The sequence below is a fragment of the Geotrypetes seraphini genome, chromosome 2, assembly GCF_902459505.1.
Source record: "Geotrypetes seraphini chromosome 2, aGeoSer1.1, whole genome shotgun sequence".
Classification (NCBI taxonomy): Eukaryota; Metazoa; Chordata; class Amphibia; order Gymnophiona; family Dermophiidae; genus Geotrypetes; species Geotrypetes seraphini.
This window is the reverse complement of record NC_047085.1, coordinates 423349631-423372162: the sequence shown is the minus strand read 5'-3', so window position 1 is coordinate 423372162 and position 22532 is coordinate 423349631. Positions and strand designations below refer to the sequence as shown.

Genomic DNA, 22532 nt, shown 5'->3' with positions numbered 1-22532 from the left:
CAGGAGGGGAAAAAAAGAGAAGGGAAGAAGGGAACCTGTTGTGCGATCGACTGGGGTCGCCTGAGCGAACGACCTGTCGATCGCGATCGACGCGTTGGGCACCCCTGTACTAGATAGATTAGAGAAGGAAGCATAAAAGTAGAAGAAAGTTGGATTTGAAAGATAGATATTGGGCAGGGAATAAATGCAGAAGGAGAAGAAAAAAGAAATAGTGAATGGACAAGGAGGCCCTGGAAACAGAGTTCAGAGCACAGAAAGATAGGGAACAAAGAGCTCCTTTTATCAAACAGCAGAAGAGGGTTTTAGTGAGGGCCGGTAAGGTAAATGCTCTGATACTCATAGGAATTGAATGTGTGACGGAGCATTTACTTCTCTGGCCTTTGCTAAAACCCTCTACTGCTGTTTGATAAAAGGAGCCCAAAATGACTAGAAAAGTAAAAGACAACAAAGGTAATAAAAATTATTTTCAATTTAGTAATTGAAACATTTTGGTTCAGAGAATTTAATTCTGCTGTCTATATTTTGCACTGTACAAGAGGAAATGTGATGGGGAGGAGCACTTTCTGCGATTAATCTTGTGATTAAATCAATGTGTAGCCGTAATATATACGTATATCTTTCAAACAGCAGCTTCTGCTTGGTGGCAAATTTTGCTACATTGCAGTATTCTGCTTCTACTGCTGGGACAAGGACGCAGTGTATTAGTACAGAACCTGCTTTGTTAGTTTAGCATCAGGTTGTCAACAGGTTAGTTCTTTGGTTTAGGCAGTTTGCTCAGCAGTATACATTGAACATGTTTAACTGTTTGCAAAATCTGAAAGGAGACTTGTAAGCAGAGGCAAATATAATTGGTATAATTCTTAATTATTTTTAATTAGTAAGATATAATGTTTACATTAAGGGGATAGTATTATGAAGGCTTTTTTATGCATGTATTTGATGGCACCTCATAATGTAATTCTAGTGTAGGCATACTCATATTTGGGGAGTAGATTTTAGATGTAGTGTAGATAGAGTTGCAATGTAACATGTTTTCTTTATAAGATACTGACATTGGTAGTACAAGTTCTTAAATCATAAGGACATAAGCATAGTCTTACAGGGTCAGACCAATGGTCCATCTAGCCCAGTATCCCATCTTCATGGAGGCCAATCCAAGTCACAAGTACCTGGCAAAAACTCAAATAGTAGCAGCATTCCATGCTATCATCCCATGTCTGTGTCAATAGCAGACTATGGACTTTTCATCCAGGAAATTGTCCAAACATTTTTTTAAACTAGCTACATTAACTGTTCTCACCCTATCCTGTGGAAACGCGTTCCAGAGCTTAACTATTCTCTGAATGAAAAAATATTTCCTCCTATTGGTTTTAAAAGTATTACTCTGCAACTTCATTGTCTCCTAGTCTTTGTAAATCTTGATGCAGTAAAAAAAAAAAAAAAAAATCGATCCACTTGTACCCATTCTATACCACTCAGGATTTTGTAGACTTCAGTCATATCTCCCCTTAGCCATCTCTTTTCCAAGCTGAAGAGCCTTAACCTCTTTAGTCTTTCCTCATATGAGAGGAGTTCCATCCCCTTTATCATCTTGGTCATTCTTCTTTGAACTTTTTCTAGTGCAGCATTATCATTTTTGAGATAAGGAGACCAGAACTGAATGCAATACTCAAGGTAAGGTCGCACCATTGAGCAATACAAAGGCATTATAACATTCTTAGTCTTGTTAATCATCCCTTTTCTAATAATTCCTAGCATCCTGTTTGCCTTCTTGGCTGCCGCCACACATTGGGCGGAAGGCTTCAGCGTATTGTCTATGATAGCACCTAGATCCTTTTCTTGAGCGCTGACCCACAAGGTGGTCCCTAGCATCCGATAATTATGATTTGGATTATTCTTCCCAATGTGCATCACTTTGCATTTGTCCACATTAAATTTCATCTGCATTTGGACGCCCATTCTTCTAATTTCCTAAGGTCTTCCTTCAGTTTTTCTCTGCCACATGCGTTTTAACAACTTTGAACATGTTAGTGTCATCTGCAAATTTAATCGTCTCGCTTGTAGTTCCACTTTCTAGATCATTTATAAGTAAATTAAATAGCACCGGTCCCAAAACAGATCCCTGCGGGACATCACTACGAGTATTTATCCTCCACTTAGAAAAATGGCCATTCAACCCTACCCTCTGTTTTCTATCCAATACCCGTTCTTAATCCACAATTGAACATTGCCTCCTATCACATGACTCTTTAATTTTTTCAGGAGCCTTCTGGAAATCTAGATATACTATATCAACTGGCTCGCCTTTATCCACATGTTTATTCACACCTTCAAAAAAGTCAAGCAAATTGGTGAGGCAAGACCTCCCTCGGCTGATCCCATGCTGACTCTCTCTCATTAAATCATGTTTGTCTACATGTTCCACAATTTTAATTTTTAGAATTGTTTCCACTCTTTTGCCCAGCACTGAGGTCAGGCTTACCAGTCTGTAATTTCCCGAATCTCCCCTGGAACCCTTTAAGTGAAAGATACAATACAGTCACAACCCCTTCAATCTTACTTATTCCATTCTAACTGATACACTTATGATGTTAAAGTATGAGTACCACAAAAATCCTGCTGAACCCACATACCTTATAGGTGACACTTGCAAGCATAAGGGCTATTGTAGTGGATATTGCTATTCCTGGAGGGCTCACTAAACAATATAAGGGGGTTATGATGTTGTTGAAAAAATGAACCTCAGATGTTGGGATACACCAACTTTAATGTTAGCCAATCCATGCTTTCCTCATAGATCTATACTGAACAGGATATTACGTGCACACTTCTAAGTAATATTGTGCAGTCAATAGGAGAAATTAAGATAGTGTTTAATTGAAATTAAATATTGGATAGTGTTAAATAAGTTGCAATTGAATGCATTAAAAAGGGAATTGTTATGGATTCATCAGGATAATTGCTCATTCCCTTTCCTATTTTTATTATTGGAAAGGTCCAATATAGTGGCTACAGATCAAGTTCATAGTTTGGGAGTCTTGCTAGAAGCTGGATTGACTTTACTTGATTGTATTTCTCAGCTGGTTTTACCGTATATATTCAAAAATAAACCGAGATTTTTGGGCCAAAAAATGGCCCAAAAATTAGGGTCTCAGTTTATATTTGGATCAGCGCTAACCCGCCCCCAAACCTGTTGCAAGCCTCTGCCACAGAAGCCAATCAGCTAGCGGCTCTGCACAGGCAGGAGCGAAGGAAGGTCACTCCAACCACGATTCACCGCTGGACCACCAGAGATACTAAAGGTACGCGGTGGAGGCTGGAGAGAGGTAAAAATTCTTAGAATCGGCTGAGAAAGGAGGCGGGAGTGATCCCTTCTGTCCCGGCCACCGCTGGACCACCAGGTCTCATGGCATGCCCAGCAGAGGCTTGCAACAGGTTCAGGGAAGGGGTTGGGTCAACGTTGACCCGAATATAAACTGAGACCCTAACTCTTCAAGCTTTGGACTTTGGAGAAGGGAACCCAGGCCCTTATTCCATTCTAACTGATACACTTATGATGTTAAAGTATGAGTACCACAAAAATCCTGCTGAACCCACATACTGTATAGGTGACACTTGCAAGCATAAGGGCTATTGTAGTGGATATTGCTATTCCTGGAGGGCTCATTAAACAATATAAGGGGGTTATGATGTAATGGGACCTTTTATGTGAAGTGTATTTCAATGTCCCCTAGGCTGTTCCAATGCTCTGCTGGTATGTGTATCTGTGACCAGTCTAGTAAGACTGCTGGCCTCCAAATGTCCCGATGGCTTGTTTTTGTGGTTTTCCCTTGGAGGTTAAACAAAGACATACTGGACTCGATTCTATATATGCTTTCTAAAAAATTGGCCCTAACTAGTACGGCGGCTATGTGTGATTCTATAAAAGTAATATGCTCTGCATAGAATTGTGCTTGGTACTACCCAAGTGCTGCTATGTGTCCCAACTATGAGGTGCATAACTAATTAGGGAAGCTTTTTCTTGGTCTAAATGCCTGTGCCTAAATTGTGCCCAGATCAGCGCATAAGTGGAAAACTTGCACGTAACCTAAAAAAAAAGTCCTCAATTCACCCCCAACACCCCCAATATAACATCGGACTTCTAGACCTTGTAACCAACAAAAGTTATATGCGCTTTAATAAAACATTATCAAAAAGATACAATAAAAAAATAGGATCAGAAATTTTAGAAAAAAGAGTTTTCAATTATGTTCTAAATTATTCGTAAGAAATTTTGAAAAAAAGAAAAGTTTTCAGTTTTCTAAATTGTTCGTAAGAGAAAGATGTACGTATTAAATATCAAAAATCTTTGTCGTAATGTGCTGCTTGATAGGCCAGCGTGTGGTCAAGATATTTCTTACTTTTACATCTTTTAACTGATGGAAAAACGAACAAAGCATGTGACTACTATTCTTGTACGGTGCTATATAAAATATATCACCTAGGTATGATGGAGCTAATCCAAAAGCAACTTTATAGCACAGACATCCCAACTTGAAAACAACTCGTGCCTCCACTGGGAGCCAATGCAGCTCACAGTAAAATGGAGTCACGTGATCGTATTTCTTCAGACCATAAATTAATCTGACCGCAGTAATCAATTTGGGTCTGGCCATATTTTTCTTAGTACATGCCAAGTAGATGATATTACAGTAGTCAAAAAGACTTAACAGTAAAGATTGCACAGTTTGTGCGTTTGAGTCGGTTCAGCGAATGGCCGCCAGGATGGTCTCAGGACTCAAGGATCTCCCGTATGAGGAACGACTGGGTAAGTTGCAGCTGTACTCACTCGAGGAACGCAGAGAGAGGGGAGACATGATCGAGACGTTCAAATATGTCACGGGCCATATCGAGGTGGAAGAGGATCTCTTTTTCCTTAAAGGACCCACGGTAACAAGAGGGCATCCGTTGAAAATCAGGGGTGGGAAATTTCATGGCGACACCAGAAAATATTTCTTCACCGAAAGGGTGGTTGATCGCTGGAATAATCTTCCACAACAGGCAATTGAGGCCAGCAGCGTGCCAGATTTTAAGAAAAGATGGGATTGGCATGTGGGATCTCTTCATGGAGGTAGTTAGGGGGTGGGCCATTAGTGTGGGCAGACTAGATGGGCCGTGGCCCTTTTCTGCCGTCATTTTCTATGTTTCTATGTTACCAAGTTGTGTGCGTAGCTTTCAATTAACTCTAACATCAATTATGAGGTGTTAAAGTGCAATTAGTGCCAGTTAGTCCTATTCTTTAATTGTTATGCACATACATCAGCTAAGTGTGCTGATATATGCGTATAACTTTAGGCATCATATATAGAACTTAGGGGACTGAGCATAAAAATGTCTAAAATAGGGCAATTTTTGAGCCAAAACCAGATGATTTTCTGGTTTGAAAATGACCATGTTTGGCACTGGATTTATGGATATCTCTTGCAAAACGTCCCAAATCGGATTTGGACGTTATATCAAAAATCTCTCTCTGTATCCTTTATGTAATGTGGCATTTAATTTGGGTGGTGGTGGTATGGAAGCATTTGTCATTATGATTGATTCTATAATAAGGTGCCTAATTCAAGTTTATTCTATAAATACTAGCACAAGAGGCAGGAAACACTTGCATTTGAGGCTCAGTCACTTACACCAACCTTATCACTGATGTCAATGTCTGCACCTAGATGTCAGCCAGATTGCGCATGTGTGCATTTGTGCATTCTACTCATGCTCTACCCAGGTACACACCCTCCAGCAAAGTAGACACGCACCATCAAAACATGGCACTCAGTATTCTGTAAGAGGTCATTTACATGTGTAAATAGACATTTCTGTACATAAATGAGTGGAATACAACCATTTATTTAGATTTCTATCCCGTTCTCCCAGAAGCTCAGAACGGGTTGCAAGTAGACATTCACAATTGTTTGAAAACAGACTAGTCTTGACAACAAATAGGTTACAGTAGACAATAACAGAGCTTATTCTAGCGAACAGACTAGTCACAGCGAAGAGTACTAGGAGAAGTATATTGAGGATGCAGTTTTTAATGGCCCGATTGGCGGAAGAGGAAGGTCTTTACTGTTCTGCGGAAGGTCATTATTGAGTCTAGTGACCTGATCTGTGTGGGTAGTCGGTTCCATAGCTGAGGTAGGAAATGGCCATAGGATCTTTTGTACGCCGTACTCATTTGGAGGGATCTCCTTGCAGGAATGCTGAGTCTTTGTTCTGCTTTGGAGCAGAGGGGCCGGTTAGGGGTGTATAGGCGTAGCATTTAAATGCTTTCCTGATGCCTAAAACTAGGTACCTCCATTAGGTGCCTATTCTGCAATGGAACTTAGGCACTCTATTTCATAGTAGAATACAAGCCCAACACAGTATCGGTGTGCCTAACATTTAGGTGGCCACGGTTACACTAGGCCAGGAGTAGGCAATCTGGTCCTTGAGAGCCGGAGCCAGGTCAGGGTTTCAGGATATCCACAATGAATATGTATAAAATGGATTTGCATGCACTGCCTTCTTGAGATGCAAATCTATCTCATGCATATTTATTGTGGATATCCTGAAAACCTGACCTGGCTCTGACTCTCAAGGACCGGACTTGCCTACCCCTGCACTAGGCTACTAGAGCTGATATAAGTGCAAGCGCCTAAATTTGGGAAAACACCTAAGATTTACAGAATTCCCTAAGTTACTTGCATAAGTAAGAGCTCTGCCTATGCTCCGCCCATGTGTATGCTTCCCCCTTGCAAATATCCACTCTGCAAGTTAAGCAGGTATTTGAAAAACAGTGCTTAGGTACCCTGCCAACACATACACAGTCTTAAGTGCTACTGTTGTAAACATTTATGCATGCAGTAGGCACATAAATGTTAGCACCCAGTTTATAGAATTGCCTTTTAAGTGACTTATTTAAGTTGTTTTAAATTAAGCAGTGGGTAGTAATAGGGGTAGTGCAGTGTGAGTTTTTGATCGTTGATGCTTTATTAGACAGTATATATGTACTTCTGTTTCATAAAAGTACAGCTTTAGAACTCAACAAATTAATATAAAGAGAAAGAGAATGCCATTTCTAATAGGAGAGATAAATAGTAGAAACAATAAAGATTCCAAAAATCTGAGACAATATATCCCCAGACCAATCATTCTGACCATCCTAATCATAAGAACATAAGAATAACCATACTGGGTTAGACCAATGGTCTATGTAGCCCAGTATCCTGCTTCCAGCAGTGGCCAATCCAGGGCACAAGTACATGGCAGAAACCCAAATAATAGCTACATTTCATTCTACCGATCTCACTTATTGCAGTGGCTTCCCTCGTTTCTGTCTCGATAGCAGATTATGGATTTATGGTAGGGTAGGGATAGGAAGGAAAGATGCTACATGCTTTTTAAACCCAGATACGCTAACCACTCTTACCACATCTTCTGGCAATGAGTTCCGAAGCTTAACTCTTCTTTGAGTGAAAAAAATATATTTCCTTTTAATTGTTTTTAAAGTATTATCCTGTATTTTCAGAAAAGACCCGATGGATTATTAGGTTATTAGAGCTGCCTTAAATTTTATAAGGGAAGATTCTGTATCGCTCCATGGAGTGACCTCACCTGGAGTATTGCGTTCAATTCTGGTTTCCTTATCTGAAGAAAGATATAGTGGCACTAGAAAAGGTTCAAAGAAGAGCAACCAAGATGGTAAAGGGGATGGAACTCCTCTCGTATGAGGAAAGACTAAAAAGGTTAGGGCTCTTCAGCTTAGAAAAGAGAAGGCTGAAGGAAGATATGCTTGAAGTCTACAAAATCCTGAGTGGAGTTGAACGGGTACAAGTGGATCGACTTTTCACTGTCAAAAATTACAGAGACTAAGGGACACTTGATGAAACTGCAGGGAAATACTTTTAAAACCAATAAGAGGAAATATTTTTCACTCAGAGAATAGTTAAACTCTGGAATGTATTGCCAGAGGTTGTGGTAAAAGCGGATAGCATAGCTGGTTTTAAGAAAGTATTGGACAAATTCCTGGAGGAAAAGTCCATAGTCTGTTATTAAGACATGGGGGAAGCCTCTGCTTGTCCTGGATCGGTAGCATGGAATGTTGATACTCTTGGGGTTTTGGCCAAGTACTAGTGACCTGGATTAGCCACCGTGAGAACAGGCTACTGAGCTTGATGGACCATTGGTCTGACCCATTAAGGCTATTCTTATGTTCTTATTCTGATCATAAAGTCAGTGGCATAGAGTTCCAAAATAATGGAACAACACAATAAGCTGTTCATTGATGTGTGGACTGTAAATGAGAACAAATGGGATTTATGGATAGATGACCATTGTGTAATGATCAGAGTGTTCTAGGTAGAGTATGAATAGTGAATCTAGAAGCCAGATAAAGCACCTTGTATGTTAGGGTCTTCTTGTACTAAACACCGTATAGAAGAGGTTGCCAGTGATGCTGATTTAGTGGTTCATAGACAAAACCGCGGAAGACAAAGGCGCGCGCTGACAACTGAGCGCAAGATGGAGGCGCGCGCCGAAGAAAATGACAGTTTTTAGGGGCTCCGATGGGGGTTTTTGTTGGGGAGCCCACCCCCCACTTACTTACTTTAGGGAAAAAGTGAAGTTTTCAGTAAAATGTGGGGGGTTACAACCCCCAACACCCCCACAACGTAGCGCGATCTGTATAAAGTAAAGTGGGGGGTTCCCCCCACACCCCTCCTGTCGGAGCCCCAAAAAACAGTTATTTTCTTCGGGGTGCGCCTCCGCGCTGCGCTCAGTTGTCGGCGCGCGCCTTTGTCTTCCGCGGTTTTGACCTGACACCGATTTAGTAGATGAGTAAAATTAGAAAAAAAGGTCTCACAGCTGTAATGTTTATGGACTGCATAACGAGATAGTCTGTCATACACAATATTACAATAATCAAGTCTTCAAGCAATTAAAGCATAGAACAAAGTTTTCAATGAAAACTCATCTAAATATGGGCATATACAATGAAACTATCTTAAGGACCAAAAACCAAAGCAGCTATTTAGGATCCAAAAGTGAAGCTATGATCTACTATAACACCCAGGTATTTAAACTAGGAACCAAAATAATGGGAATGTTATTTTGAGTGGGTGCAGCTGGAAAGAAGTACCCGTCTGATAACCATTATTGTACTATAAATATTAATGTTTGCCACTTGCCTTGGGTGTTTTTAAAAGGGGTATAATTAAATGGGAATAAATAAGTTATATAGAAGGGGCCCTGATTGTAAAAAGAAAAATAAGTACTCATGTAGCTAGCTGCACCGTTAGCCATGTAAATGTTTTTAAATGTTAGCCTATGCTATAGAGCTTAGGGGCAAGAATATTATAATGGTGGCTGAAGAGGCTGGATGACAAGTAGTGTGTAATCATCAAGAAATATAAGATGTATTTATACTTCTCTGGCAGAGTTTTAACAGTTTTAGGTGATCCACATTAAATAAAATAAGGGGACCATCATCCCACAGATAACATTTAATTGCAGTTCTCCATTATGCCGTCAGCTAGCAAAATATAAATACAGAGATTGTATTTAGTTCAGATAAACTAAGAAGGGATTTAATGATATGGAGAAATGCTATTTTCACCGGGGAAGAGGCCATGAAGCTAATCTCCTCTTTGAAATGACCACTGAGTGAGTCATTTTGTCTCCTCACACCTCCCTTTACCCACTGGCAGGTAATAATAATCGTGGTCTTTTTTTCTCTATTGAAGGCTGCCATGTAATAACCAAGTATGTAGATCGTTGATGTCAGCCTTCTGCCCTTGAGATGGCTGAATGTATTCTTTTGAAGTACTGAAACTATAAATCTCTTTGGGATCTCATTTAAATAAAAAGCACGGAAGTTCTTTGCAGCATACTAATTTATTTTTAATTGGAAATAAGCACAGGAAATACTTGGACTTCTTATAAGAAATCAGCACTGTAAATGTGCAGGGGCTGAAGAACATGTTCCCCAGTTCATGTGCTACCAGGAGCCCTTGCTGGTCTCCATATATTGGCATCAGCGGAGTGAGGGAACCAGTACATACCTGATTGAGGGCTAGAACCAGCATATAAGAGGAGATAGGGAGAGAGGGCACTGGGGAAACAGCAGAAGTAGGAAAGAGGGGGGCTCTGGAAGTGGGAAGACAAGGGGGACAGGGACACATGAAGCAAATGGCACTTTCAGCTCTACCTTTTTAGCACTTAGCCAGTTATCTCACTTATAAAAACTGAGCAAATTTTTGCTTTTCCAAAGGATTTCATTCAGTGCTGGTCATTTCAGCTTCTTTTAGCATACAGCAGTAAACAAACTGGAGAAGGCCAACACAGCTTTGTAGACTTTCTTCTGAATTAGGTCGGTGTTACATTCACACCGCTACACAATCTCCCTTTTCCCAGCCCCCCACCCTCACCCCTTGACCACTTCCCACTCTGTACTACCACACACAATAAAACAAAATAAAATGACTTCTATTCAGGAAATAGACAAATCAGAACAGATTCCTTCTACAGCGTAAAACAAAAATTTGACTGAACTGCAGAGTAAATGGAAGATGGGGAGAGACCATAGCAAAAATCAGAAAAAGTATTGATAGTAAATCAAGATAGAAAATGTAAAATAATGCACCGTTGACCAAATGTTTATTAACCAACTATAGTAGTGCATCACCTACTTTCCGCCCCAGGCACTCCCCCAGCACTAAAAAATGTATTTTATTTTATTTATTTTAAAAATTTCTACACTGTTTACAACTAAATAGTTTACATAGTTTTAAAACAAAACATGATAAAATAAACATACAAACAAACCTTAAGAATCATATTTATAGAGAAAGGCATCTACAAATTTTAATTTAATGTGAAGTAATTCACTGGTAATTAGATATCACAAAGGAAAGTATGTTAATTTTCTGATACCAATTTAAAAAATGAATTAATTTAAAACATTTTCTCCTATGCATTATACTCATCTCCTGTACATTAATGCCACAGAGATATTTAAACATCTCTATCATATCCCTCTCTTTCCCACTTTTCTCTCAGAGTATACATATTGAGCTCTATAAGTTTGTCCTCATACGCTTTATGACAGAGACCATTATGTAGCAGCCCTCTGGACCGACTCCCTCCTAGTTATATCTTTTTGAAGGTACCATCTTCAGAATTGCACACAGTATTCCAAATTGAGATTCACCAGAGACTTATACAATGGCACTATCACCTCCTTTTTCCTATTGGCCATTCCTCCCCTTATGCACCCGAGTATTCTCCTGGCTTTCATCTTCACCTTTTCTACCTGTTTTGCCACCTTAAGATAATCAGACACAATCACCCCCCAACTCCTGTTCTTCTCTCGTACACAGAAGCACTTTGCCCCCTATACTATAATGTGTTCTTGGATTTTTGCAGCCCAAGTGCATGCACGACCCTGTATTTTTTTTAGCATTAATCTTAGCTGCCAATTACGGGACATGCTTTACTAGATCTGTCTCATGTTATCCACACTCTCCAGGGTGTCTACCCTATTATATTTAGTATCACCTGCAAAAAGGCTAACTTTGCTGGACAGTCCTTCCGCAAAATCACTCACAAAGATGTTAAAAAGAGCTGGCCCAAGGACGGATCCCTGTGGCACTCCACTAATGACATCCTTTTCTTTGGAGAAAACTCCATTTACACACTACCTTTGTCTCCTTCTACTTAACCAGTTTTTAATCCAGTCTGTCACTTTAGGTCCCATATCGAGAGCACTCACTTTATTTATCACTCGCCTATGCAGAACTGTGTCAAAGAATTTGCTAAAATCCAAGTACACTATATCCAATTGTTAGGTCAGCCAGTTAAATCAATTGGATTTGTCTGACAAGACCTGCCTCTTGTAAAAAACATGCTGCCTCAGGTCCTGCAGCCCATTCAGTTCTAGAAATCTTACTATCCTTTGCTTAAACATAGAAATATGATGACAGATAAAGACCAAATGGCCCATCCAGTCAGCCCATCCACAGCATCCGCTATCTCCCTAAGAGATCCCATTAGTTTACTCATTACTAAGGTCAGGCTAATTGGTCTGTAATTCAAAATCTCCACCTTACTTCCACTCTTGTGCAGAGGGACCACATCCGTCCTTCTCCAGTCCTCTAAGAAGCTAAAGAAGCTTTGAAAAGATGAGGCAACAGAGCTACCATAACTTCTCTGACTTCTCTTAAGTACCCTTGGATGTATCCCATCAAGCCCCCATTGCTTTGCCTTTTTTAAATTTAGCCAGCTCCTCACAAGCACAGTCTTCTGAGAATCTGTTTGCCATTTCCATTTATATTTGTTTTCTCTGGTCCTACCCCTGGCCTTTCATCCATAAATACAGAAAATATCCAGAGAGAAATTTGCATACAGTAGAAGCAATGGAACCCCAATTTAACCCCTTCTGGTACTGAAATAATACGAAAACAATCAACTGGTTGCCTTCTAGGGTGAAGTAATTAGTAATCTGTATCTGATTGCTTTTGAAATATAATTTTTAGTGCAGTATGTCTAGAAGTTCTGAGCACTAGGTTATGCATCTGAACCTGCAAGTTGCTTACAGAATGCTGTCAATCATCTTTCAACTCTGCCTCCTTCCTAGGGAGCTGCTCTTGCCTCCTCAGTTTTTTGTTGTTCAGAAGTAAGGGTATGAACTACAATAATCAAATAGAAAGAAAACATATAGGGAACAAAACAAAAGGAAGGATAGCTAAAAATAAAATCAAGCTACGTAAAGTTTTATAAAGTTATGTATGATAAGTTATGTAAAGTTAATGCAACTTATGCAAGTACTGTAAAGATAATTTAAAGTAACGCAAAGTAATTCCACGTAAAGTTATGTATGAAAAGTTATGTAAAGTTAGGTATGCAAAGTTTGTAAAGTAATGTAAAGAATTGTATTGTCATCGCCTGGAAATGACCAGCCATCTTCTAATGTAATCCGCTTAGAACCGCAAGGCACAAGCGGAATAGAAATCACTAATGTAATGTAATGTAATCTATGTTGCCCTGAAAAGGACATTTAGGTCTCGAAGACATCAAGAAAGAGGAATGTTTTTAACTTTGTCTTAAAATTATTAAGAATTGATTCTTCCCCGTAAATAGGACGGAATATTATTCCAAAGAGTGGGAGCCCTAACAGAGAAGATAGTAGACCTCATTGTGTTTATATACTGCAGAGACGGGATAGAAAGGAGATTGTGGGCTTAAAGCCTGCATTCACCTAGAGCTCCATTTTTAGCACATGCACCGGATTAGTGCACGCTAGCCGAAAAACTACCGCTTGCTCAAGAGGAAGCAGTAGCGGCTACTGTGTGCGTGTATTCCTTTTTTAATCTAGATGACCTATACAAAATCAGGCGAACTATTGTTATTTAATGCTCATTATTAAATAACTTTTGAGCAGGGACTGTTTTTTTTCTTCTTTGTGACTCTATAGCGCTGCATACATCTGGTAGCACTATAGAAATAACTAATAGTAGTAGTAGTAGTAAATATGAATAGCACACATTAATGCAGGTTAGTAAATCCTGCATTAAGGCCCCCTTTTACCAAGGGCTCCTTTTACTAAGGTGCGCTAGCGTTTTTAGCGTGCGCTAACCCCGCACTACGCACCAAGAACTAACGCCAGCTCAATGGTGGCATTAGCTTCTAGCGTGCGCTAAAACTGCTAGCGCAGCTTAGTAAAAGGATCCCCTAATTGCGCTAATGGTTTTTAGCGCCAGGAACCATGCTGAATGCTGCGCAATGTTCTCAATACTCATAGGAACTCTGAGCATCGGGAGCTGCACGCAGCATTCAGCGCGGCTTCCGGCACTAAAAACCATTAGCGCGGTTTATTAAAAGGGGGCCTAAATGTTTCTAGTAAGGAGAAAAGATATCAATGTAGGCAACTCTTAAGATGTGTTATTTTACTGTTAACTCCAGTTAGTAATAAATAGGTTTCATTGCATAAAGTGGGATCTTTTTAAAAGTAACACATTAGTTGTAAAATAGCACATCTTAATAATAGCCCATGTCGATAACTATGCCTGTAAGTCTTATTTCCTGGTTTTATTTGCCTAAAATGCTTCTCTGCAAGCCTCGTAAATTGCATTTAGCTGGAAGGTTGTCCTATTCCAATGGGAACTCCTTGCTTAAACTGGAAAATAAATTAGGAGCCCCTTTTGCAAAGCCACAGTAGCAATAGTGCTGCAGTAAATGCACCGAAGCCCATAGGAATTGAATGGACTTTGGTGTATTTACCGCGGCTTTGTAAAGGGGGCCCTAGATTACCTCTGGACCTTCAGCTTTCAATTATAATTGTCATTTGCTGTTTAAGAACTTGAAAAATAGCACAATTATTTTCGTATAAATGTGTTGATAAAAAATGTGTTGTTTTTCACAGAGCGTTTTACACAGTATGGCTCTAAAAACCTAAGGCAAGCATGGAATAAGTAAGTATATTTTAAAAATAATGGTTGTATCTTTCTTTCATCGGGGGAGGTTGAAACTTTATTGTACAGAAACATGAAATATGTTCTTTCTTTCTTTGCATTACTTTGGCTAGTATTGTAAGGGCACTTATTTGAAATGTCCTAGTTGTAGCTTTTAAAATGATATCAAATGAAAACCCAGTAGCTGAGCATACCTGATTGAGTGAATCCTTAAGCAAACTGAAGATAACACAACCTCTTTAGGGTACAAAATTAAATATAACATCTTTCTGCAAATTTTGCATAATTTGCCAAGTTTCTAAGTTTATTCCATTCTTGATATACCACTTTTCATGAATCTAAGGGGTCCTTTTATCAAGCCGCGCCAGCGAGGTTAGCGCGTCAGACATTTCATCAAGCGCTAACCCCCGCGGCCGGCTAAATAACTAACGCCTGCTCAATGCAGGCGTTAGCAGCTAGCACGGCAGGCAGTTTAACGCACAGTATTACGCGCGTTAAACCCCTACCGTGGCTTGACAAAAGGACCCCTAAGTGGTTAACAATAAAAATAAAATGAAATAAAGGTAAAATACACATACAGGGATAAAAATAAAAAAAGCTCTCTGACATGATATATAAGGAAAGAGGGGGAGAAAAACAATATTTTTTAAAATGAAAGAAAAAAACAGAGGTATACCTTAAAGGGAGGAGAGAGAAAGGAAGAAAATAATAGTGGTAAGTGGTTAGCAAATTAATGGAAACGCTTTTAAAACAGAGAATGGTCAAGTTTCTGGAATCCTGTAGATTCCAGCATCATCCCTTTCTCTTCCAATCATACATTCCAGCATCATCCCTTTCTCTTCCAATCTGTTCCTCCTCTGCTGGTCCCCATTTCTGAACTATCCATGCTGCTCTATCAGAACTGTTGGAAGAGTGAGGTGATTACCGTATTTTCGCGGATATAACGCGCGCGTTATACGTGATTTTACGTACCACGCATACCCCTCGCGCGTTATATGCCTGAGCGCGGTATACAAAAGTTTTTAAACATAGTTCCCACCCCGCCCGACGCCCGATTCACCCCCCCAGCAGGACCGCTCGCACGCGCTCCCACCCGCACCCGCATCCACGATCGGAGCAAGAGGGAGCCCAAGCCCTCTTGCCCGGCCGACTCCCCGACGTCCGATACATCCCCCCCCCCGGCAGGACCACTCGCACTCTCACCCCGAAGGACCGCCGACTCCCCAACAATATCGGGCCAGGAGGGAGCCCAAACCCTCCTGGCCACGGCGACCCCCTAACCCCACCCCGCACTACATTACGGGCAGGAGGGATCCCAGGCCCTCCTGCCCTCGACGCAAACCCCCCTCCCTCCAACGACCGCCCCCCCCCCAGAACCTCCGACCGCCCCCCCAGCCGACCCGCGACCCCCCTGGCCGACCCCCACAACCCCCCCACCCCCCTTCCCCGTACCTTTGGAAGTTGGCCGGACAGACGGGAGCCAAACCCGCCTGTCCGGCAGGCAGCCAACGAAGGAATGAGGCCGGATTGGCCCATCCGTCCTAAAGCTCCGCCTACTGGTGGGGCCTAAGGCGCGTGGGCCAATCAGAATAGGCCCTGGAGCCTTAGGTCCCACCTGGGGGCGCGGCCTGAGGCACATGGGCCAAACCCGACCATGTGTCTCAGGCCGCGCCCCCAGGTGGGACCTAAGGCTCCAGGGCCTATTCTGATTGGCCCACGCGCCTTAGGCCCCACCAGTAGGCGGAGCTTTAGGACGGATGGGCCAATCCGGCCTCATTCCTTCGTTGGCTGCCTGCCGGACAGGCGGGTTTGGCTCCCGTCTGTCCGGCCAACTTCCAAAGGTACGGGGAAGGGGGGTGGGGGGGTCGTGGGGGTCGGCCAGGGGGGTCGCGGGTCGGCTGGGGGGGAGGGGGGTTTGCGTCGAGGGCAGGAGGGCCTGGGATCCCTCCTGCCCGTAATGTAGTGCGGGGTGGGGTTAGGGGGTCGCCGTGGCCAGGAGGGTTTGGGCTCCCTTCTGGCCCAACTACACAAAGGTACGGGGAAGGCGGGTGGGGGTGTCGTGGGGGTCGGCCAGGGGGGTCGCGGGTCGGCTGGGGGACGGGCGGAGATTCTTGGGGGGGGGGCGGTCGTTGGGGGGAGGGGGTTTGCGTCGTGGGCAGGAGGGCCTGGGATCCCTCCTGCCCGTAATGTAGTGCGGGGTGGGGTTAGGGGGTCGCCGTGGCCAGGAGGGTTTGGGCTCCCTCCTGGCCCGATATTGTTGGGGAGTCGGCGGTCCTTCGGGGTGAGGGTGCGAGTGGTCCTGCCGGGGGGGGGGATGTATCGGACGTCGGGGGGGGCATCAGGCTTTCAGGATGGGGACAGACCTTCAAGGGGGGACAGGACTTCAAGGGAGGACAGTGCACGGAAAGTCAGGGGGGGTGAACGGAGAGTCGGGACAGCGCACGGAAAGTCAGGGCAGTGCACGGAAGTCAGGGGGGGTGAACGGAGAGTCGGGACAGCGCACGGAAAGTCAGGGCGGGCGAAAGGAGAGTCGGGCAGCATGCGCGTTATATGCCTGAGCGCGGTATAGAAAAGTTTTTGTACATATCATCGTGATTTCTGCGCGCTATACCCCTGTGCGCGTTTTACAATGGTGCGCGTTATATCCGCGAAAATACGGTAAATTTGCAGATGACACTAAACTGTTCAAAGTTGTTAAAGCACATGCAAATTGTGAAAAATTGCAGATGGACTTTAGGAAATTGGAAGATTGGGCATCCAAATGGCAGATGAAATTTAGGGCTCCTTTAACTAAGCTGCGATAGCATTTTTAGCTCGCTAAACCTCAATGCTGGCGTTAAGGTCTAGCCCACGTGGCAATTCAGCGCATGCTAAAACCACTATCGCAGCTTAGTAAAAGGAGCCCTTAATGTGGACAAATGCAAAGTGATGCACATTGGGAAGAATAGCCTGAATCACAGTTACCGGATGCTAGGGTCCACCTTGGGGATTAGTGCCCGAGAAAAAGATCTGGGTGTCATCGTAGACAATACGATGAAATCTTCTGCCCAATGTGCGGCAGCAGCCAAAAAAGCAAATAGGATGCTAGGAATTATTAAAAAAGGGATGGTTAACAAGAATAAGAATGTTATAATGCCCCGTATCGCTCCATGGTGCAACCTCATCTGGAGTATTGCGATAAATTCTGGTCTCCTTATCTCAAGAAAGATATAGCGGCACTAGAAAAGGTTCAAAGAAGAGCGACCAAGATGGTAAAGGGGATGGAACTCCTCTCGTATGAGGAAAGACTAAAACGGTTAGTGCTCTTCTGCTTGGAAAAGAGACAGCTGAGGGAAGATATGATTGAAGTCTACAAAATCCTGAGTGGAGTAGAACGGGTACAAGTGATCGATTTTTCACTCTGTCAAAAAATTACAAATTACAAAGACTAGGGGACACTCGCTAAAGTTACAGGGAAATACTTTTAAAACCAATTGGAGGACATTTTTTTTCACTCAGAGAATAGTTATGCTCTGGAACGCATTGACAGAGATGTGGTAAGAGTGGATAGCGTAGTTGGTTTTAAGAAAGGTTTGGACAAGTTCCTCGAGGAAAAGTCCATAGTCTGTTATTGAGGAAGACAAGGGGGAAGCTACTGCTTGCCCTGTATCGTAGCATGGAATATTGCTACTCCTTGGGTTTTGGCCAGGTGCTTGTGACCTGGATTGGCCACCGAGAGAACGGGCTACTGGACTTAATGGACCATTGGTCTGACCCAGTAATGCTATTCTTATGTTCATATGTAACAATCTGTTCTTATGTAACATTCAGAGTTTTAGGTCCCTCCCTGGTGCATCCCAGGATACACCAGAGAGAGGAAGACCAGCCATTAAAAAGAGATGGGCCAGCTGTCCAGAGGGAGTAGGCTTCCCTCCGGCCAACTATCTGAAAGTAAGTTAAGGGGAAGAGAGCGTGGATCGTCAGAGGCATGGGGCAGCGGGAGAGTGTGGTCATCTCTACCGCTGCTGAGGGGAATTGGTGTGTGTGTCGGTTGGTGGCAGGAGAGATTGGGCATCTCTCCTGCTGCCAGGGGAATATGTTGGTTGGCAGCAGGAGAGGCTGGGCATCTCTCCCGTCACCTGGGAGGGGTGTCAGTTGGTGGCGGGAGAGATTGGGCATCTCTTCTGCTACTGAGGGGGGGTGTCTGTTGGCAGCGGGAGAGATTGGGCATTTCTCTCGCTGCCGGTGGATGTTTCTTAGCGGTGGGAGAGATTCAGTATCTCTCCTGCTGTCGGGTAGAGAGTTACTTGCAGCTTAATTTTTTTTTTTTTTTGCCTTTATTCTATGCATGTGCCTATCGCTATCAACAGTGATGGGCACATGCAAATTTAGCGAGTCTTCACTACTCTCTGCCAACCTCATTTGCATGAGCGTTTTTTGGAGAACGACTATAACGGCTGTGCCAGCAGCCCGTCGTTTTTTAACGCTGCTTTTAGAGAATCTAGATGTGAGTCTGGATATAGGTTTCTTGCTTTTGGTCTCTGTGTTTGACTATATCCACTTAGGGCCTTAGTCTATATGCAAGTGATGCTTAAATTGGCACTGAAAAGAACAACAATGTGATTCTATAAAGCGCTTCCAAAGTTATGCACAGTTTATAGGATCACTCTTAGCACCCATATTCATGACCAACATTTTGGCACACTCATCTAGGCCAATGAAAGCTGGTCCTAAATACTTGCACCTGTGTTGTGCATGGATTAGGCGTATTCTATAACAGTGCGCCTAACTTTTAGGAATGCCTATGACCTGCCCATGCCCCTACCCTGGCCATGCCCCTTTTTGAGATTTCTGATATTTCTAGAATGCACTTAGAAAGTTGTGCACACAAATTTTAATTTGTACCAGTGTCAATTATTACTTCTTAATTGCCAATTATTGGCACTGATAAGCTTGTTGAATAATTAAGTTGCATGCAAAAATTGGCAATGTGCACAGATTTGTCTGTGCAACGTTGTCACATTATACAGAATCAAGTCCTTAGTCTTTCATGTGGAAATACAAGAAAATAAATGCTCATGGTTAGCAGTTAGTATTTAAAAAAAATTAGATTTCTTTGTATAATCTTGACTTTTATTTAATTACTGAGTCGATTTGAGGGGATTTTAAAGCGTTTGAAGGCTTTAGCCTCTTAGGCAGCCCTACTGTTATGAATCTAAGTAAATTGAGTTGTTCCTGTGCTGATTCTTACCAGAGCCTCATGCTGGAGTCATGCTGATATGGGTAGAACACCAGCATCGCATCAAGATGAAGAAACTCTGAGAAGGAGGCCTTTCAGTACTAAAAATGTAACCTTAATGTAAAAGATGTAACATATCTTGTTAAAACAATTTTAATAAAGCAAATATTCTCAGTCATAGTCAAGTTAGTGGAAGTAAACCTAAACAGGAAAGAAAGAAGTGTGCTCATTATTTTGAGCAGTTTATTAGTACTGTTGCCTTAAATGATTGAACAAGAAGTGAATCTGATTTTTTTTAATGCATTAAGATGCAGAGGATAAATTATCTCCCTCTCACAATGTACTGTGGTGAGAGGCTCAAAGTGAGCTTAGCACTGGTGCACCTGTCATCGCTGGAGGGCAGAGAGGCAAATGATTCTGAGGGGAACTGACCTTTTCCTTTTAAGCTCAGAGTCAATTCCATATCCTAAGGCGCACATTCCGTGTTTAAAATTATTAGCTCCCTCTTGGCATAGGTATCAACAATAGGGTTCATTATGGTTCAATAGAAAGTCTATGAAATGCCTTAAAAACGGCAGCCTTTGTAGAAATAAGTATGTAATTTTAAAGAGAGTTACTGGGTCAGCTGTACTGTTCTCTGATCTTAATAAATTCTAATTTAGGTTGAGGATGAATACTTTGATGGGCTGTCTAACTTAATGAGCGCCAACCCAAATGCTAATGCTTAGGCTGCGTGATTAGCAATGCATAAACTACAGAGCCAAGTCCTTGATGCATCATCCCTTCTTATTTTTTAGTGTTGCTAGTTTGTGCTGCTTATAAAGAGGGACATGTGTGCAATATGGCAAATCCATTCTCTATCTGTGCCACGTCTGAGATTGATCCCAAAAGACCTGATTTATAAATACAGTTTTGAATGCATACTGTTCACATTAAATTATTCAAATCTCATAATGAGTAATCTTGGCAGTGGTATGCTCAGCAGAACATTTGTATTACACATTACGCAACTCAGCAGTGGCGTACCAAGGGGGAGGCGGGAGGGGGGGGAACATCCTCTGTGACGTTAGAATTGACGTCGGGCAGCGAGAGTTGGTCGGCCCGCGGGAAAAGAAGCAGGGCAAACTCGGCGCCGGCCTGTTTCCGATGGCCAGTGGCAGCCTTTCCCCAACGGTGGTGGCAGCAGTATGTTTCCCTTTGGCGAAGACATGGGGGAGGGCAGGGAGAAAGAAAGAAAGAAAGGGGGGGAGACAGGGAGACAGAAAGAAAGAAAGGGGGCAGGGTGAAAGAAAGAAAAAAAATGGGGCATGGGGAGAGAGAGAGAAAGACAGATATAGAGAAAGAAAAGGGGCATGGAGAAAGAAAGAAAGAAAGAAGGGGGCAGGGTGAAAGAAAGAAAGAAATGGGGCATGGAGAGAGAGAGAAAAACAGACATACAGAAAGAAAGGGCATGGAGAGAGAAAGAAGGGGGCAGGGTGAAAGAAAGAAATGGGGCACGGAGAGAGAGAGAGAAAGACAGACATACAGAAAGAAAGGGGGCATAGAGAGAGAAAGAAAGAAGGGGACAGGATGAAACAAAGAAAAAGTTGGGGGAGGGAATGAGGTCTGGAGGAGAGGAAGCTTACAGGAGGCTGAAAGAAGGGAAGAAATATTGGATGCACAGTCAGAAGAATAAAGTGCAACCAGAGACTGATGAAATTACCAAACAAAGGTAGGAAAAATGATTTTATTTTCAATTTAGTGATCAAAATGTGTCCGTTTTGAGAATTTATATATGCTGTCTATATTTTGAAGTATAGGCCCCTTTTACTAAACCGCAATAGCAGTTTTTAGCGCAGGGAGCCTATGAGCGTCAAGAGCAGCTTGGGGCATTCAGCGCAGCTCCCTGAGCTAAAAAACGCTATTGCAGTTTAGTAAAAAGGGAGGGGGTATATTTGTCTATTTTTGTATAGTTGTTACTGAGGTGGCATTGCATAAAGTCATCTGCCTTGACCTCTTTGAAAACCCGCAGAATATAAATGATGATTAACATTTTCTCTGTGTACAGTGTGCTTTGTGTTTTTAAAATTTTATTGTTGGTAGATCATTTTGACTTGGCCAAGAAGGTAAGGGGGAGAGGGAGGGAGGGGAGCTGCTGAAAGACATCTAGTAATCCTTGCAGGCTTGACAGTGCAGGGAATTATTTTTGTAAAATCATGTTTTGATATGTGACTGGCATTATGTAGACTTTAATTTCTATGAATGAATAGAATGAAAATGATATAAAATTACTTGCTTGTTTTTATGTGCGTGCGCTGAAGGAAAGTGGAGAGAGAGTGGGCTGAGGACGCTGAAGGGAAATGGGGAAGAGAGAGTGGGGAGAAGACGCTGATTTATAAATTGACAATTGTACAGAATATTGTTTCTTTTTATACTTTAATATAATAAGTTCAATATAAAACAATTCAAGGCTTGTGTGGATGGAATCAGGTGGTTTGTGGGGATGAGGACCGAGCTTACGGGGATTAGTCCAATAAAATGGTATTTTCTTATTTCTCATTATTTGTTTTATTTTTATTTGTTAATTTGTAAAGTGGTGATTGTTATGTATCAATTTTTTCAAATTTACATCTACTGTCTTTATATTTTGCACAGTATTAGAGGACATGTATTACTGTTTTAGTGATGTTGCATTGTATGCAGAGTCTGGTTTCTTGGCAGTTCAGTTTAACTTTTGTCTACATAGTTCTATTTTTAGTTTGTGATTATTCCATATTGGGCGAGGGTGTATCTGTCTGTGTGTATGAAAGGGACATGGTTTTCTGATAGCATCGACTGTACAGGATCAATTGACT

General features: G+C 42.2%; 1 protein-coding gene across 7 annotated transcripts in view; it reads left to right on the top strand.

Annotated features, from left to right (window-relative positions):
- CDK14 (cyclin dependent kinase 14) overlaps positions 1-22532 on the top strand; it is an 895761-nt gene that overhangs the window by 599036 nt on the left and 274193 nt on the right. For all 7 annotated transcript variants that reach the window (XM_033931181.1, XM_033931186.1, XM_033931187.1 and 4 more), the window contains one exon: positions 14432-14480. In XM_033931181.1, the coding sequence (XP_033787072.1) occupies positions 14432-14480 (49 nt within the window). The remainder of the gene's footprint in view (positions 1-14431; positions 14481-22532) is intronic.